The sequence below is a fragment of the Colletotrichum lupini genome, chromosome 8, assembly GCF_023278565.1.
Source record: "Colletotrichum lupini chromosome 8, complete sequence".
Taxonomy (NCBI): domain Eukaryota; kingdom Fungi; phylum Ascomycota; class Sordariomycetes; order Glomerellales; family Glomerellaceae; genus Colletotrichum; species Colletotrichum lupini.
In genome coordinates, this window is record NC_064681.1 from 4316815 (window position 1) to 4335038 (window position 18224).

Consider the following 18224-nt stretch of genomic DNA (forward strand, 5'->3'; position numbering starts at 1 on the left):
ATAAACCAAGAATCATCAATTTTCAATGCGGCTTTGGCTTCTGTTTTGGGCGATGACCCGTTCTTGCTGTTCCTTGAGGCTCCCAGGCGGGGTACAATGTACTTGGTTACTCCAAACACTCAGTTTAGTTGTCGATGGACGAAGCCCTCAACAACTGGCTCGATGATATCTCAACAGACGTGGGTCGTTTCTGAATCTTTGTGAAGAGTCAATAAATGTAAATGCCCAATATGGAGCTTCGCTACAAAGGTATTTAATCAAGTCCAATGCCGAAAGGGGCGGACGAACAACCTCGCTGGAAATCGAAATCAGCAACACTCCAAATCCACTGAAACAACAGGGTTTATTGAAGAAAGATCTTTCAAAGTGCCTAAGTCCCTAGTCGTTGCGAGTTGTTGACTATGACGGATCTTTGGAACCATTTGGTCTCTTGCGGACAGATGGCCTTGTCGCTCCTAAGCGTCAGATCATTCTTGATCGGACTCGCCCTCGCCAACATCAAGAATTGGCACTTTTTCTGGACCGTAAGTGGAAAACAACGGACAGCTCTAAACAAGCTCCCACCAAGGATTTCCGCAGCTAAGTCACATCTCGCAGATCCGATTCCTACGCGCCTTTATCCGACGTCTAACAGACAACGCGCCTCCAAAGTACCTAAGCCCACGGTGCCTCTTCCTCCCAGCCATCTCCGCGACGCGATCGCCGCTACTGGAGTGTGACTACAATATGCACAAGTCTAACTCGACCTACTTTACGGACCTCGACATGTCACGCGGCAACATCAGCCTAGTGCTCTTCCGGGAACCTTTCAACCCGTTCCCAGGACCTAAGCACTTCATCATGATCCTCGGCAGCGTGCAGTGCGTCTGGCTTAAGGAGATTGCGCCCTACGAAAAGTACGAGCTATGGACGCGAGTGCTATCATGGGATGAGAAGTGGATATATCTCGTGTCACACTTTGTCAAAGCAGATGTATTTGTGCCGGGGGAGTACGCGATGCAACCAGGCCCGAGGAAAAAGAAGAACAAACACGGAGGAATTGAGACTAAAGATCCTCAGAAGGCTGTCTTTGCATCGTCAATTGCTAGATACGTTTTCAAGAACGGTCGAAGAACGGTGCCTCCGGAGCGGGCCTTGTCTAGATGTGGCTTGCTGCCGGCCGACGAAGCCAAGTCGGCCGAAGTGGAACGGCTTAGATTGAAATGGCTGCCCGTAGCCCAGCTCAAATCCGGCTGGGATTCCGTGCATGGTCTTTTCGAGCCTGGTGAGGTCGCTCTCGGCAGATACACCGACCTCTGGTGGCGATGAAGCAGATTTTCTCAGCTTCGCACTCAATCCAATAGCTTTAGACTTCGAGAAAGCCTTAGTTGCATTTAGAGCGGGAAGACAATTCCCTGCGAAAGGCAGCTGTAGCCCTGCGATTGTGAACTCTCGCGGAGACATCCATAGTTTGGGTTGTGGCTAAATGTCGATCGAGGAGGTTAATTCATGCAGAGTTTGCCCTATTATCGAACCACTCTCTGGATCATGCATAATCCCTCGAAAGAGCCCGAAAGCCTCAGCTCATATGGCGTAAATCACAATTTGAGACATATTGTCACCAGCACTTGAAATACAAAAACCTCGATTGGCTCTATCGTGATTCAACCAATTCTCCAGGAAAACCGACATCCAAAACTCCATACTAGTCCCGCAGGAGTTGGGAGCTTGGGTCCAAAGGCCGGCGGTGAATTTGTGCTTACATCCCACTTCCTGGCCTGCATGGAACTAGCTTCGTGTACGTGTCAGCGCACCGGATCTTTTCCTGATCTGCGCCGCTGCAGTCCTAAACTCTCGTGCTCCAAGTTCGTACACTGACGCGCCAAGAAGGCGTCTCCCTGCGTCATGGTGTCTCTGTTCCCCGCAAACAGGCAAGCGAGAACGAACGTACGAGAGGGAATGCAAGGTCGCGTGGGGTTACGTTGGCAGTGGTGGAATTGACGATGAGTCGCTGACGGACGAGTACTTTTCTAGTCTTCCGTACAACGGGCAGCCGCTTTCAACGGAAACCTCACTGGACTCCGAGAGGACTCCATCATCAATGGCGGGCGCACGGCGTCATGTCCGCCGAACGAACCCGTTGACTGCCTTGACCCGGGGCGGGAGGGCAAAAAGCATCGGTTTGGCCGACGGAGCGGGATGGGGCAACTCGACGGCCGGCAAATGGGCTGTGAGAATTCGCCGTAATAACGGCGGCAGCTGTCCATTGCTGCGCCGTAGATGCTCGCAGGCGACGGATCTCGGGACTAAACCACCCTGGCGGCCTTAGTCTTGGGATCCAATGGGTTGGGAGGTGGGTGGCGCCGTGGTAGCACACGGGTGGGTGCCGGTGGGCGGGCGCGTTGGTTTCTGGTTAGATTCGCACTGGGAATGGTCTCATCAGTCGGTCTCTTCGGCACTGATTCTATGAGATCCGTCTAATCATTAAACGAAGTGCCTTCACGTTATTAGACAGTACATACAGTGTTATGGACCAAGATCGCGGGACGAGGATGCCAAATCCGTCTCGTTGCATGGGGGGGACGGGAGTGAAAAGAACCCCTGGCTTCACCGCCCACCAACAAATGCAACACTCCAAGAGTCTATAGAGCCCCCCGACTCAGTGGCCAAGTGTCACTGCTTACTTTGCTGGCATTCCATAGGGCAGAGAACGCTTGAAGCAAGTCGGCGCGGAATTGGACTGGCGCCGAATGCCATGTTTCACTAGAGACGGGGACGGACGGGATGGCCGAGCTGGGCTACGAAGCTGGCTCGAATCCGCACGATTGCGTTCATCTCGACCATTGAGATGACCGGGATTGGCCCACCTGTCGCTCAACTTGCCGTGAGCGAAAAAAGTGGGAAAATGGGAAATCTTTTTTCGGCCATGATATCAGCGTTCATCCTCGTGCTCCACGCATGAGAATGGGACCGAGGCATAACGCTTGACAAGCTCGAGAGATTAGCCACATACATGAATTGGAGGGGCTCAGGCGATTCTCGAATTTGAATATTATCAGGCCGATATCCCCTCCTGTTGCTGGATTTTGTCTCACCACATAGAAGCATTCAAATCTTTCAGTTAGCTGACTGACCAACAACGCTCGAGGACCAAGACCACACCCTCGACACTCACAATATACGCATACGAATAGATAAACACATACATAGGTACACAACATGTCGGAAACAGTACCGATCCCAGAGCCCGGCGGACTGCCATTCCTCGGCAACCTCAACGAGATCGACTCTGAATTTCCCCTGGGATCTATGATGTCTCTTGCGGACCAGTATGGTGAGTGATGAACCCCCTGACTCATGCGAGCCAGACCCTCTTATCTTATTCATGGCGTGCAGCTGACAGTGACATGCGCCCCTGAAGGCGAGGTTTACCGATTGAGATTCCCAGGACGTTCAATTGTCCTGGTCTCGACACAGCAGCTCGTGAATGAAACTTGCGATGAGAAGCGGTTCAAGAAGTCCGTGAACTCGGCATTAAATGTGAGTTTGCCAAGCTAGACTCATATCATTAGTCTGTACATGTACACGGTGGTCATACTCATTCCCGAATAGCAAGTCAGAGCAGGTGTCCACGATGGACTCTTCACAGCGAAAATGGGCGAGGAGAACTGGGGCATCGCTCACCGCGTGCTCATGCCCGCCTTCGGCCCTCTTTCGATTCGCGGCATGTTCGATGAGATGCACGACATCGCTACCCAGCTGGCATTAAAATGGGCGCGATACGGCCCCGAATCGGCAATCATGGTGACGGACGATTTCACGCGATTGACGCTCGACACATTGGCCCTATGCTCAATGGGATACCGATTCAACAGCTACTACTCACCCGTTCTTCATCCCTTCATTGAGGCCATGGGCGACTTTTTGACCGAAGCCGGTAATAAGTCGCGTCGTCTCCCGCTCCCGGCCATGTTCTACAGCGCAAAGGACCAGAAGTTCCAGCAGGACATTGACACCCTCAGAACCACGGCCAGAGAAGTTCTCGAGTCAAGGAAGGAAGGGAAGAGCGATCGCCGGGATTTGCTCACGGCCATGCTTGAGGGAGTTGACCCGAAGACCGGGAAGAAGATGACGGACGAGAGTATCATGGATAACTTGATCACATTCCTCATCGCCGGTCACGAAACGACGTCAGGACTCTTGTCATTCGCTTTCTACCAGCTGCTGAAGCACCCCGAGGCGTACCGCAAGGCCCAGCAGGAGGTCGACGAAGTTGTTGGCAAGGGACAGATCAAGGTCGACCACATGTCTAAGCTGCCCTACATCAACGGTGTGCTCCGCGAGACCCTGCGTGTCAACGCCACGATCCCCGTCTTCTCAGTTGAGGCGTTTGAAGATACCGTGCTTGGTGGCAAGTACCCCGTGGCCGCAGGCGAGACCATTGTCAACCTCCTTGCCAAATCCCAGCTCGATCCCCTAGTCTTTGGCGAGGACGCCAACGAGTTCAAGCCCGAGCGCATGATGGACGAGAACTTTAACCGCATCACCAAGGAGTTCCCCAACTGCTGGAAGCCGTTCGGCAACGGCATGAGAGGATGCATCGGTCGCCCCTTTGCCTGGCAAGAGGCCCTTTTGGTCATGGTCATGCTTCTCCAGAACTTCAACTTTGTGCTGGACCCCAACTACCATTTTGGCGTCAAGCAGACCCTTACCATCAAGCCCAAGGACATGCACATGCGCGCCATCCTTCGCGACAACCTCACCCCGACGACTCTGGAGCGCCGCCTGGCCGGTCTCGCCGAGCGCGAGAAGCCCGCCGAGCAGGCCAAGGCCAACGGAGCTGCCGCCGGCGCCGAGACGGGAATGCCTTTGACGATCCTCTACGGATCCAACAGCGGAACCTGCGAGGCTTTGGCGCAGCGCGTTGCCTCCGATGCCGCATCCCACGGCTTCCGCGCCACCAAGATCGACTGCCTGGACAGCGCCAACGGCAGCCTTCCTACTGACCAACCCGTTGTTATCATCACAGCGTCGTACGAGGGCCAGCCTCCCGATAATGCTGGCCACTTCGTGGCCTGGATCGAGGGACAGGACAAGGCCAAGTCCCCTCTCAAGGACGTTTCCTACGCCGTCTTTGGCTGCGGCCACAAGGATTGGGTTCAGACTTTCCACCGTGTTCCCAAGTTGGTCGACACTACCCTCGAGCAGCTCGGTGCGACTCGCCTGGCCGAAGTTGGTCTGACGGATGTATCGAGCGGCGAGGTCTTCACCAACTTTGAGTCATGGGAGGATGAGACTCTCTGGCCCTCATTGACCAGCAAGTACAAGACAACTTCTTCTGCCGAGGACAGCAAGACCAAGGGACTGGGTGTTGTCATCAGCAACCCCAGAACCTCGACCCTGCGCCAGGACGTCAAGGAGGCCACCGTCACCAAGACCGCGACGCTCACCAAGGGCAGCGACCCCAAGAGCATCAAGAAGCATGTTGAGATCAAGCTCCCCGAGGACATGACCTACACTGCTGGCGACTATCTTGCCGTTCTGCCCATCAACCCCAAGGAGACTGTCTACCGTGCCATGCGTCGTTTCCACATCGCCCGTGATGCCCACCTTAGCATCAAGACCGACGGACCTACCTCTCTCCCTGTCGATACTTCCGTGCCCGCCAACGACCTCTTGAGCTCTTACGTTGAGCTTTCGCAGCCTGCTACTAGAAGAGTAAGAGCCATCCTCTTTACCTACCGTGACCATCGATACTAACAATATGGCAGAACATCCTTGTTCTCGCAGAGCACGCAAAGGACGAGGCCACCAAGACCGAGCTGAACCGCCTCTCAGGCGATGCCTACGCAGACGAGGTCAGCGGCAAGCGTGTCTCCGTCCTTGACCTCCTCGAGCGCCACCCCTCCATCGACCTGCCGATCGGCGTCTTCTTGTCCATGATGCCCCCGATGCGCGTCAGACAGTACTCCATCTCCTCTTCGCCGATGGCGCACCCAAACAACGTCACCCTGACCTTCTCCGTCCTCAACGAGCCCTCTCTCTCAGGCCAGGGCCCCTACATCGGCGTCGCCTCCTCCTACCTCGACTCCCTCGCCGAGGGCGACAGCCTCCACGTCTCCATCCGCCCATCCCACGCCGCCTTCAGCCTCCCCACCGATGCCGAGAACACGCCCATGGTCTGCGTCGCCGCCGGCACCGGTCTGGCTCCCTTCCGCGGCTTCATCCAGGAGCGCGCCACCATGCTCGCAGCGGGCCGCACCCTCGCGCCCGCGCTGCTCTTCTTCGGATGCCGTTCGCCCGAGGAGGACGATCTGTACCGTGACGAGTTTGACAAGTGGGAAGAGATGGGTGCCGTCTCTGTCCGGCGCGCGTTCAGTCGCGATTGCGATAAGAGCGAGGGATGCAAGCACGTGCAGGATCGCATGTGGCAGGATCGTGAGGAGCTCGTCGACTTGTGGAAGAAGGGTTCCAAGGCGTACGTTTGTGGCTCGCGTGGTGTGGCTGAGTCTGCTAAGGAGACAATGCTCAAGATCAAGGTTGAGATGGAGAAGGCCAGGGGTGTGGAGACGGACGAGGAGAGCATCAAGGAATGGTTCGAGGCGCTGAGGAATATCCGCTACGTGACGGATGTGTTTGATTAGACGGTGGAAAAGTCGACGGCTTATGGGATTTCATTACATCGTCATACTATAGAAGGGGATAGGAGTTGGGGGGCATTGGTTACAAGCATGTAATACCAGGTGGAACAAGCAAATTGATTACCTTGAATTCGTGGTTCAGCACTCCCTTGACCAACATAAGCCTCCACTACATCAACAAGATCCGAGACCGAGATTTCAATGTACGTAATTTTCAATGATCTACCGCTTGCTGAACGTGATAGATGAACGCACAAACACGATCGGCCCATTCATTAAAAGCGAAAGCTGACAGTCTCATCAAGTAATTGGGGACCGGCGCCTCCCCGTTCACGGCAAGACGGAGCTCGCGCTCCACTTCCCCCGACGGACAGTCCAATGGAACCAATTTGACTTCGGCCACTGAAACTCAAACCAGATGCCGGAAGTCCGGACGCGGGAGAAGGACAAGCATTGCCGATGCGATTCGGCGCGACTGAAGAACGTTAACATGTGGACCGTGGGGGGCCTTAACAAGTGCCGATGCCGTCCTGCAGGTGTCCCCGGGTTCCTAGACTTGGAGGTCCCATTTTCTGTGTGTCATAAACGGTGTCTTGGTGTTAGATTTGTTGCTCCTTCGGGAGCCTGGGCCGCGTTTGGTATCTGGTTCCGGCGCTACTTTTGACGTCCTTCGATTTTGTAACAAATGAGTGAGATCTTTGCATGTTGCATTGCAGAAACTAGTGCTTTGGAAGCTTCACAAGCTTCCATGAAGGTTTGTTTTCTCGTTTATCTACTTTGCGAGCTGCTGAAATTACTTACTTCACCGGCAATATTTTCTGGCCAACCTCTATGGCCTCTCGCGTCGATCGAAAGCTTCACTCTACATACACTGTCTGGCGTGAAGCTATGGCCAATATGTAGAGCTTCCCCGCACGAGAAAGATTAAATTGCCGAGGCGTCGGGGAGATCTCGAACGAGTCAGTAGCTCAGACGAAACGTTGTTGTCTCTCATATTGCAAGCATATTGCAAGGTAGAGCTACATCGTTGATTTCTCTCAGGAAACTAGAAACGAGCCTTGACTTGATCGCATCCGAGAGCTTCGGCGTCTTCCCCGAGCTCGAGAAGCGGCCATTCTGTGTCGAACGGGTTTTTAGATGGCGAGTGGTTCAATCTCAAGGCTGGTCATTTCGAGGAATCATCCTACCGTCAGCTATGGCGTCCAGGATCGGCCCAAAGCTGGCCCAGGACAAAGCCTAGACAAGGAAGATGGCTTCCATCGCGCTCATTCGAAGTATAGATACTTCTCAGTCATATCATCTATCGGGAATAATGTCGATGTTATTGTTCATCGTCTCATATCCGGATAGCCATGCACTTGAGAAGAGCCGTGGGCTGCCATCTCCTCGTTCACTCGTCCAAAAACTTGAGTACGTCACAATTCGGCGCCGAATGATCGAGGCTTTATGCGAAGACGGTCCCGAAAATATCATTCCTATCGGCTGCTTTATTCTGCCATCCACGCTGATAAGCGGCCGAAACGGAAAGTTAGACCTACCCTCCGACCGAGGCTGCCGCTGGCGGAACTCTGTAACAACCGCAACTACGTTGTGTCCAGAACGCCGGAGAGGTCATCCCAACAGATAGACTCTTGCGGGTTTAAAGTCTCTTTGTTATCTCCCCCTCAAAATGCTTAGAAATACCACGATTCGTCACGTGTCGTCTTAACTTTCAGACTGCAGCCGAGGGATTGGAAACAGTATATGAGCGCGCTTTGGTCTCGTCGATTTCTGGAGTTCGGGAGTTGGTATGGTGCGTCTATGAAGCCATGCTCTACCCTTATTTATCATCATCGACGAAAATCACAATGGCCACAACTACCGTTCAAGTCACGGAGCCGAGGACTCTCTCCGTCTGTGGACAGCGGACTTTCCCGTCCATCATTGACGAGAGGGCTGCTTACGAGCCTAACCTGACGTGTTTCTCAACGCCATACACGTCGGAGCCCCGGGATGGGTGGAGAGTTGTCACCTACAGAGATTTTGCGAATGCTATCAACTACATCACGCACTTCCTTCTAGACAACTGCGGAGTTCCTGCGCCAAACACGTTTCCGACAATTGCCTACATTGGCCCAAATGATGCAAGATACTGCGTGCGTGGACGGCTAAAATCTTCTGTCTGATCTGCTGGACCCCTAGCTGACGCGATGGTAGATCATGACCGTTGCCTGCATCAAGGCAGGATACAAGGTCAGCTTCTCCTTGTGCTAGTTTGATATGTACACAGTTTGCTGACACGATACCGAGCAGGCCCTATTCGTGTCTCCTAGAAACCCTCTCGAGGCACAGTTGAATCTGTTCAAGCTATCTGACTGCCGACTGGTGGTGCGTCCGCCATCACACCAGTCTGTTGTCGAATTCTGGGTAAAACACTGGGACATGAAGCAGATCGAGATCGAGCCTCTGCACGATATTCTCTCCAAGCCCCAAGTACCAAACGTACCGTACACAAAAACTGCTGCAGATGCAGAATGGGATCCTTTCCTTGTCCTCCACACCAGCGGTAGCACAGGTCTCCCAAAGCCTATTGTCACCAAGCATGGCTCCATCGCCTTGACGGATGCGCAGCACCAGTTCCCGGAATGGAATGGCACGATCCCCATCGCGCGGGCAATGGAGTCGCTGGCGGACGTACACTTCAGTCCCAGTGAGTACTATGAGTGCACCATCGATTACCATTCACGGAAGCTCACACGTTCAGTGCCATTATTCCACGCCGGAGGCGTCTATGGGTTCATTGGGACTGCGGTTCTCAGCAACAAGCCCATCATCTTCCCGTTCCCTGACCGCCCACTTACACCTGATCTTACCATCGAGATTCTCAAAGCGACGGGTGCGAAGAGCGCGGCGCTACCTCCATCTCTACTCGAGGAGATGGTCCATCGTCCAGATCAAATTGAGGTACTGCAGAAGCTTAACTTTGTTGGCTTTGGTGGAGGTACGTCCCCGTGAAGGACAGAAACCAGAGGCTGAGTACTTACAACGTGCTAGGTCCCCTCAACAAGGAGGCCGGTGACACTCTATATAGGAACGGTGTCAAGTTGCTCAACATTATTGGTGCTACTGAGTATGTGTCTTCGAATCTTTGAATCTCAAGAAGCATCACGCTGAGAATTCCAGGACTCTACCATTCTGCATCTATTATCAAAAGAACTCGGCACTGTGGCAGTACTTCATCTATAATGAGGAGCTTTCCGGGGTCGAGTTCCGAAAGGCCACGTCTGACGAGGACGTTTACGAGATGGTGATCACCAGAAAGTCGAAGCAGATCCCGATCCAGGGCATCTTCTACACGTTCCCCGATAGAGAGGAGTATGCCACGAGCGACTTATACAAGCCTCACCCGACAATGCCGCACCACTGGAAGTTTCACGGCCGTGCCGACAACATCATCAATCTTTCCAACGGGGAGAAGCTCAACCCCGTGAGAATGGAAGACATCATTGCCGGGAACCCCGCGGTGAAAGCTGCCCTCATAGTAGGAGCACAGAAGTTCCAGCCAGCTTTAATCGTAGAGCCCTTTGTGCAGCCAAAGACGGACGAGGAGATTGACGACTTGATTGACCGCATCATGCCGCAAGTTGCCGAGGCTAATGAGACAATTGGTAAGTCTCTCCACTACACCCAAACTAACGTCACTTACACCCATCCATCCTTGGAGAAAACGTAGCGCTGACACGGGAATAAAAGCTACGCACGGTCGGATCGTTCGGCACTTGATCACCGTGTCCAATCCCGAGAAGCCGTTCCTGATGGCGGACAAGGGCACCCTCAAGAGATCGGCGACAATCAAGCTTTACGCCGATGAGATCGAAGAGCTCTACGCTAATCCGAGAGAGGTTCCCCTCTCGAAGGTGCCGCGCCTCGATCTGAGCTCCCAGGCCGCGCTTAGCAAGTCCATCGAGAAGCTCCTCCGCGAGCACCTCGGCGTCCCCCACTTGGAGTCTGACACTGATTTCTTCGCCGCGGGCATGGACTCGTTGCAAATCATTGCTGCTGCACGTTTCATTACTGCTAGTCTGCGCGCTACGAATAAGCATTACAGTGATACGACTATTGAGGCTCGCGATATGTATACTCACGTTAGTCCTCACCAGCTTGCTGGTCACATTTTGCGATCTGGACAGGGCAAGGCCAATGGTAGTACTGCGAGTGAAAGCGAGAATCACCAAGCAATGGACAGGCTATACCAGAAGATTCGTCAGAACCTGATTCACGCCAAACCTGGACGCCCTGAGCCAGCAAAGGAGCAGCAGACTGTCATTCTCACCGGATCCACCGGAAACATGGGATGCTACCTGCTCGATGAGTTGATTCGCAACCCACACGTCAAGAAGGTCATTTGCTTCAACAGGTCAACCGACGGCGGTGCCGGAAAGCAGGCCAACGCCATGAAGGAGCGCGGCCTAGCCAGCCCAGGAGAGAGCGGCAAGGTCGAATTCTTCCACACCAACTTGTCGCAAACCAATATGGGGTTGTCGCAAGAGGTCTACTCTCGCCTCCTTAAAGAGGCGGACCGCATCGTTCACAACGCTTGGGCTGTCAACTTCAACATGCCTCTCGATGCGTTTGAACCGCACATCAAGGGATGTCGCAATTTGGCTGACTTTGCTGCCACGGCAGAGAAGCGTGTCGTGCTGGTGTTCGTGTCGACCATTGGTACCACTAGCAAATGGGATGCAAGCCGTGGCCCGGTCCCGGAGAAGTCCCTGCGGGAATATGGTATCTCAGGTCTTGGATATGGCCAGAGTAAGCTGATCTCTAGCATGGTCCTCGAGGACGCCGCCCAAGTCGGAGACTTCCCTCTGGCTATCGTTCGTGTTGGTCAGATTGCTGGGCCGCTTGCTGATGGCGGCGCTTGGAGCCGCCAAGAGTGGCTGCCCTCCATTATCGCGAGCAGTCTTGTTCTCAAGGCGTTGCCGCGACACCTATCCGGTATGAACACAACCGCCTGGGTCCCGGTTGAGACAATGTCGAAAATGATCCTAGATATCGGCGGCCTGACTGAGGAGTCGAAAGACTACCACGAGGGGTACTTCCACGGCAGCAACCCCTCCATCACAACATTTGAGAAGCTGGTCCCGGCTATCCAGCAATACTACGGAAGGAATCAACTTCCTGACCTCATCCCCTTCAAGGAATGGGTAGAGAGATTGGAAGCAAGTCGTACTGCACCCGGAGCGCTTGGCGCTGATCGAAATCCAGGCTTAAAACTGGTCGACTTCTATCGAGGCGCTGCTTCTGCGGGAGAAAATATACCGAACACGAGGACACACGATACTACGAGAACTGTGGCTTGCAGTCCTGCGCTCCGCTCGGTTGGACCTGTGACGCCGGAGCTGATGGCTCATTGGTGCAGACAGTGGAAGTTTGAGAGCCCTTCGGCTCGTGTCGGTCGTTTGTAGAGGCCTAGATCTTGGCTTAGAAATGTTTTGTACAAATTGAATACAAGTTATCAAGAACGAAATCTCGTTCAAAACATGTGCTAGACCTTTGGTCAAGTTATCGCATCGTACAGTGCTACGAGGCGTACAAATGCAAAGGCAAGCATCTGTGCCTAACAAGACGGGATTAGTATCTCTCAAGGTCGAATTGAGGTATCATACCATCCTGAGGGAGACGAAGGCTGAACATGTACCATATTTAGCACACAGGACTGCGAAGTAATAGTGACGATGATTAGCATGAATGTTATTTCTATCTATGATGCTCCTTCTTTCCCACAGTCATGACCATGCTCCGACCGCTACGCCACTCAAATTCCCACAAATGATCCAACAAGTAGACAATCAAGCAAACAGTCCATTACAATCTTTTGCAAAATTCCCATGAGTGATACCATCCAGGGCCTTTTTACATCTTAAGCTTACGCAGACCAGAGTCGGTCTGGGGGTAAGGAGCCTTCTTCGAGTACGTCTGCCACTGGTTGCACATATCATCCATATCCTGAGCCCGGACAGTATCCATAATCTTGTCAGTCTGCTCCAAGAACTGCACCGACAAACCCTGGCTGACGTGCCACGCAATGTGGCAATGGAACAGCCACGCGCCGGGGTTGTCCGTCTTGAAGGCGACGACGAGCCAGCCTCGGCCGGGGAGGGTGGTCACGTCGCGCCTGGTCGGGTTCTTGAAGTTTAGCTTCGAGACGTCGGTCTGCGCGTTGAAGCGGACGCCGTCGCCGCGGCCGCTGGAGGCCGGCTCGGAGTGGCCTAGGATGTAGAAGTCGTGGCCGTGAAGATGCATGGGGTGAGGGGCGGGGAACAGGTTCTCGACGACCCAGAATGCCCACTGTGATAATGTTAGCTGGTGGTGCCGGGATGGACGATACGGGGAAACTTACAGCATTGTCGGCGGGAACCTCGAAGACGTTGTAGTTGTCGGGGTAGTCGGTGCTGTTCTTGGCGAGGTAAGAAAGCGTCGGCTGGTCCCAGTTGATGTCCATGTTTTGGCCATTGACCTTCCAGAAGACCTGCTGAGTGCCGGTGGTCCTGCTCGTGTCTACGGTAATGTCAAGAGTATCATCTTGTGTCTTGGCGAACGATGTAGAGTTGACGTCGACGCTGTAGATGGGCTCAAAGTCCGTCTTGTCTTGGCACTGGGAATCGGTGGGCGCCTTGCCGGCATCCTTGGGCATGAGGCCGTTTGCCGCACCCTCATACTGGAAGATGGCAGCAGGCTTGTTCATGTTGGACGTGCCGCACAGTCTGTTGGACGGGAACGTGACGTTGAACCAGTACGCCTTGCTGGCGTCCTGGTCAGCGTCAATGATGACATCGTAGCGCTGGCCGACGGTCAGGTAGAGTGAGTCTGTCTCGAAGGGCTTGACAGGGACAAAGTCGGTTCCCGTCACCGTCATCTTGTGACCGACGAGGTTCACCGTGAAGGTATTGTCGACGGACATATTGACGAGGCGGATCTTGTGAGACTTGCCCTTCTTGAGCGTCACGCGGGAGTAGTTGCCACCGCCGTTCTTGTTGATGTTGGTGCCGTTGAAGAGGATATTGTCACTGGCGGGAACGGCAGCGGGGGCAGTAAAGGTGGAGCGGATCTCGTCGGCAGACTTGTAATACCAATCCGTGATGGAGTAGGTGCCGAGGTCCTCGTCGTAGTTCTTGGAGGTAGGTCCATCGATCTGAATGGTACCGGCGATACCGTTGGCATACTGGTCGGAGAAATGCGAGTGGTACCATGATGAACCGTACTGCTCGGCACGCCACTCGTAGGTCTTGGTGGCTCCTGGCGGGATGGGGCACTCGGTGATACCGTTGACACCATCGTTCTGGTTGTTGTTCAGAAGTCGCAGGCCGTGCCAATGCATTGAGGTTCTGTGGGGTTGTCAGCGATTCAGTATCCTAGAGGTGGGTGCGCATTATAGCTGCTGTTACTTACCCATTCGTCCTCAAGTTGTTCACGACCCTGACCTTGATCTTATCACCCCAATTTGCCTTGATGTTCGGGCCAGGGAAGCCACCTATAAGGGCTTGAGTGAGCACACAACGATGTGGAAGAAAGGAGAGATTGTAGCCTACCATTGATTAACATCGCCGTGTTCTTGGTCATGCCATCTTGACCTTGGAAAGAGGTGTGCTCGGTGAGAACCAAGTCATACTGTCCAACTCGTTAGCACGGTGTAACCCTCAGAGTACACGCGTCAACCAACCTCTCTCGTCACACCAGTATCTGGGATGGACTCCTCGTAAGCAGTCTTGATATCAAACCCTTCAACCCAACACTGTCTGTTGTCGGCAGTGTTGCAAGACTTAGGCCCTTGGTTAGAGTCCGCAGGGGTTGATGAGCCAGGCTGTGCGTTGTCCTGCCTCCTCGAGACACCAGTGTTGGACGACGGTGAGGGGACGGCTGCTGCTAGGCCATAGAGGAAGAAGAGCGCGCTCTTGGAGAGTGTTGACTTCATCTTGACTGTCTTTGGCTAATGCGTATGCCGAGGGCTATGAATGTCTGCTCGAGTTGCCCTACATAGGAGTCAGTCAACGAGGATCCCGTTTCATGAAGTGGCACTCTAAGAGGAGACGACTTACCTAGTCCACCCAGTATTAATCTCTACCACAACCTTGTTCGTTCGACGTAATAAAAGAAGAGAAGAGCTTCCAGAAATTCCAACTCTCCAACGGTCGACGCAACCTTTAGATAAGGTAGAAAACCTGCGCTGTGATATTGGCCACCGCCTGATTAACCTTAAGAAAGAGGGCACGGTGCTGTCGTTCGGGGACGAACCGTGATCTAGCCTTTTAGGTCGAGCGTCGCGAAACGTAGGAAACTGTTAGATTTTGCGCCGCGGAAAGGAAGGAGCTCGTTCCTAGACACACCCACGTACCAACCAGAGAGCTTTATACCAAGGCGAGCGGCACCAAGACGGCGGGTTAGTTTCAATATCTTCGGGCTGGGGAGGGAAGGCAAAGGTAAGATGGGATGATGTTTGGAACTGTCTGAGTGGGAGTGAGCGTGTGTGTGGTTTACTGCGGTTGGATTGGATTGGATTGTGTGTAGTTCCTGACAGTCGGTCCCGGGTACCAAGCGGTCTTTGGGTCCATGGCCGCCTTAGTGGGCGGTTATCACGAGTGTCAGACAAGCCCGAGGTGGGTGACTCTGAATGCATGTTCGCTTCTACCCGGCAGCCGGAACCAAGGTCCGCTCTCCTGGTTGCTGAGTACAGGCATGCGAGGGGGACCAGTTCAGACTGAAGGCAGGCTGCAAGGCGAGAAGCAATCTGAGGAGAGGTATGGGGGTTCAGGTTAGACGGCCGCCACCATGCAGCCCTCGGGCGGCCTTCGGGTTCGTATGACTTCCCGTTGTGACCAAGGGTATATCGGCATCAGAGAAAGAGACAGGCGCGTCTGCTGAGACGGAGGAGTCTCGTTTGGCGGTTGCATGATGATTCATCAGGAAACTCGAAAAGCCACAATCTCTTCGTCAGCTGCGCGTCTCTAAGCGCCGCTGGATGTTTCGCGGCGTCTCTCTTATTGTCAAATCATGCGGCTCCAGGTTGAGGATCCTGTATGATATTCCCTAGCCGGTAGATCCTACGGCTCCTACCCCGGGATTTACCAAATATGAGAAAGTCGCCACGGCCTAGACCCCGTCTTCCCGTGTGGCAATCATGTCGCTGCTCAAGCTCCTTCATGTGCTTTCTCCAGCCCATAGTGTCGATTCGTCGAACGCAGCGGTCGTCTTCGGCCGTGTCTTGGCCCTGCGCAAGCAAAGCGTATCTTGCGTTTGGCAGCAAAAAGGTCTGAGCAGTGTGGCTATATCATGTATCAAAACCGCCGTCACCTCTCAAAATGTCGAGCGCTCGGCCACCGGCAAGCGGCAACGTGCATCTGTCGCCTCGCTATGTCCTCTCTCTACTCAGCTTCACAGTCCATTTCCCCCACGAACATTTCACCTCTGAGAAGAAAGGCTGAAGCTCGAAGCTAGGCACAGTGCCCCTCCAACCCTCGGCCGGCGCATGTGGCGCGGTCGACGGTCTCGAAAAATTGGCCGTGCGGATGTATGAGAAGGACTGCTGAGGGTTAGAGCATCGAAAACTTTGAAGGATTTCATCTTCTGCCCGAGGATCGAACCAAAACGTCTAAAACGACTTTGTTCGATGGGCGGGTAACCGATTTCTTGTCTTCCCTCGCCACATTGCTTTCTTACCTGAGGACTCAGCAGAGGAGACGTGCGGGTGTCAAATCTGACGTGAACCGCGGTGCTGGTACACGTTGGATGAGCGTTGTAAAGCATTCCGGAAATTCCCGTTCGCCTTCTTTGGTGTGGCATTTATTTGTGGCGGGCGGAAGTGCGTATTTGAGATGTTTAGGCTAAGTAAAAGCTGCAGCCAAGTCGGCGAAGATGAGGCTCAAGTTTGACCCAATGACATTGCGATAGAGGATAATACGCGCTTGCGCTTTTATGAGGGCGGCGGACGGCTGTCTTTTGAGTCGACAAACCTGGTCAAGTGGGTTGGGAAACATGGGATGAACCAATTCGTAAGGGCTAGAGAACGGTCAGTGGTGGCGCAAACACCACCAGGCAAAACTTTTTGAAGAAACATGCTTCACTCGTGCTCTGAAGGACTCTCAGGCCGGCAGTTTTACACATTGTCTAGTTTGTCCAAACACAGTCAGTGATGGCCTCATGCTTTGAATCTTGGAAGAATCGAGAAAGAAGTCGGTCTGATCCGTGGAAATGGACCACCAGTGCTTGATATAAAGAGAGCGCAAGTGCACTCTGATTCTGGAGAACTAGGAAACCAAAAAGTCAAAAGTGTTGTTAGCACAACCTGGTTTCGATCCAGGGACCTCTGGGTTATGAGCCCAGCGCTCTACCCCTGAGCTATTGTGCTTGATGATGGGTACTCGTCGATGTCGAGGGCGAGAGCACAAGGTGTTTATTATGGCTTTGGATTTGTGGATCGTTCTCTGTTGAGTCACGATGTCTACAGTTTTGTGTGCTTGTGGGTGCGTTTGTGGGTCGTTGGTAAGTGCACGACTTGGCCTCAGGGCTGGAGTGAAATTGGCCTCACATCATGTGAATTTAGGAGTTCGAGACATGTGGCATATGTGGGGAGAAACACCTGCCACTCCCTTGATGAGTTGCCTCGAGTTTGCCTGAGTTGCAAAGTCTGAATTCTTTTCTATGCCTAAGAAAGAAAAGTCGCACAGCATGTTTTGCTCAATGTGACGATCTGGGGTAAGGATAAAGACAAATGCCCCGACCGGCTCCGTAAGCGGGCCCTGCTCTCGGTGATGTGGGCCTTACCGACACGGATAATGATCGGGGCCTCCGGTCGCTGAGAGGGTGGGGCAATGGGATCATGCCATTGGATAACTGCTTTAAGTCGGGGGCCGAATCAGAAGTCCCTTGTTATCTTGATGTGGCGATTCGTAAGCAGTCATTCAATTGGTGCGCCTATGGGTTGGCGTTGAGAGAAATACCACGGTCCGAGGTGTTCGATGAGGAATCCAAGCCAAGGTTCGGGTTGACAAACAACCAGCGTGTTGATACATAATATGTAGAACAGTACGATCTATTGAATTGCCGTTAGTGAGGGAGATCACTACACTAACTCCACCGGTATTAAGCTCGATTTCGGATTGAAAAGAGGGTGATGAGAATCAGGTGAATGTTCGAGCAACTTTATCTCACTTGCGTTGATAAATAGTCAGATGAAGTTCTGGGATTGAAAGACACGATGAGTTGCGTTTATCATCTACGCTGCCAAAGATAAGAGTCATGAGATGAGTGAAGCAGCTGACTGTATCTAGGTGTGGGTGGGTGTGACGAAACACAGACAAACTGTGAGTTCATGCATCACGACAAGATTAGCTGCTCGCGATACCTGGCTATATTAAGTGAATCGACAGGTGAAGGCAACATCACATGGTCCGGGTCTTTGTGCGCTGCAACAATTTTTTCAGAGCGCTAGTCTATTAAAAAGAATTCTAGACTTCCTGAACTCGAGTACTTTCAGTTGACTCGTCAAGGCTTCTTCTGGCCATGTTTTTATCTCATACGCACACACAAAGACCGCTCAAATGTATCATCAAGTATCCCAATTAAAAC

The 18224-nt window shown here is 53.2% G+C and overlaps 4 protein-coding genes and 1 non-coding gene across 5 annotated transcripts; 3 read left to right on the plus strand and 2 right to left on the minus strand.

Annotated features, from left to right (window-relative positions):
- Positions 1-401: 401 nt before the first annotated feature.
- CLUP02_15760 (uncharacterized protein) lies at positions 402-1308 on the plus strand (the record flags this gene model as incomplete). The annotated part of the gene is made up of 2 exons (XM_049294684.1): positions 402-524; positions 598-1308. The coding sequence occupies 2 exons, from the start codon at positions 402-404 to the stop codon at positions 1306-1308; spliced, it is 834 nt and encodes a 277-aa protein (XP_049151831.1).
- Positions 1309-3198: 1890 nt separating this feature from the next.
- On the plus strand, positions 3199-6623 carry CLUP02_15761 (cytochrome P450; the record flags this gene model as incomplete). Its single annotated transcript, XM_049294685.1, has 4 exons — positions 3199-3313; positions 3383-3519; positions 3592-5697; positions 5751-6623. The coding sequence occupies 4 exons, from the start codon at positions 3199-3201 to the stop codon at positions 6621-6623; spliced, it is 3231 nt and encodes a 1076-aa protein (XP_049151832.1).
- Positions 6624-8428: 1805 nt separating this feature from the next.
- On the plus strand, positions 8429-12067 carry CLUP02_15762 (male sterility protein; the record flags this gene model as incomplete). The annotated part of the gene is made up of 6 exons (XM_049294686.1): positions 8429-8755; positions 8817-8852; positions 8913-9600; positions 9654-9729; positions 9783-10267; positions 10353-12067. 6 exons carry the CDS (start codon positions 8429-8431, stop codon positions 12065-12067), a joined length of 3327 nt encoding a protein of 1108 aa, XP_049151833.1.
- Positions 12068-12451: 384 nt separating this feature from the next.
- On the minus strand, positions 12452-14574 carry CLUP02_15763 (multicopper oxidase; the record flags this gene model as incomplete). The annotated part of the gene is made up of 6 exons (XM_049294687.1): positions 12452-12474; positions 12533-12950; positions 13003-13987; positions 14052-14133; positions 14192-14270; positions 14323-14574. 6 exons carry the CDS (start codon positions 14572-14574, stop codon positions 12452-12454), a joined length of 1839 nt encoding a protein of 612 aa, XP_049151834.1.
- A 2358-nt stretch (positions 14575-16932) lies between these two features.
- CLUP02_tRNA277 lies at positions 16933-17004 on the minus strand. Its single transcript has one exon. It is a non-coding gene; the product is annotated as a tRNA-Met (tRNA).
- Between the last annotated feature and the right edge of the window lie 1220 nt (positions 17005-18224).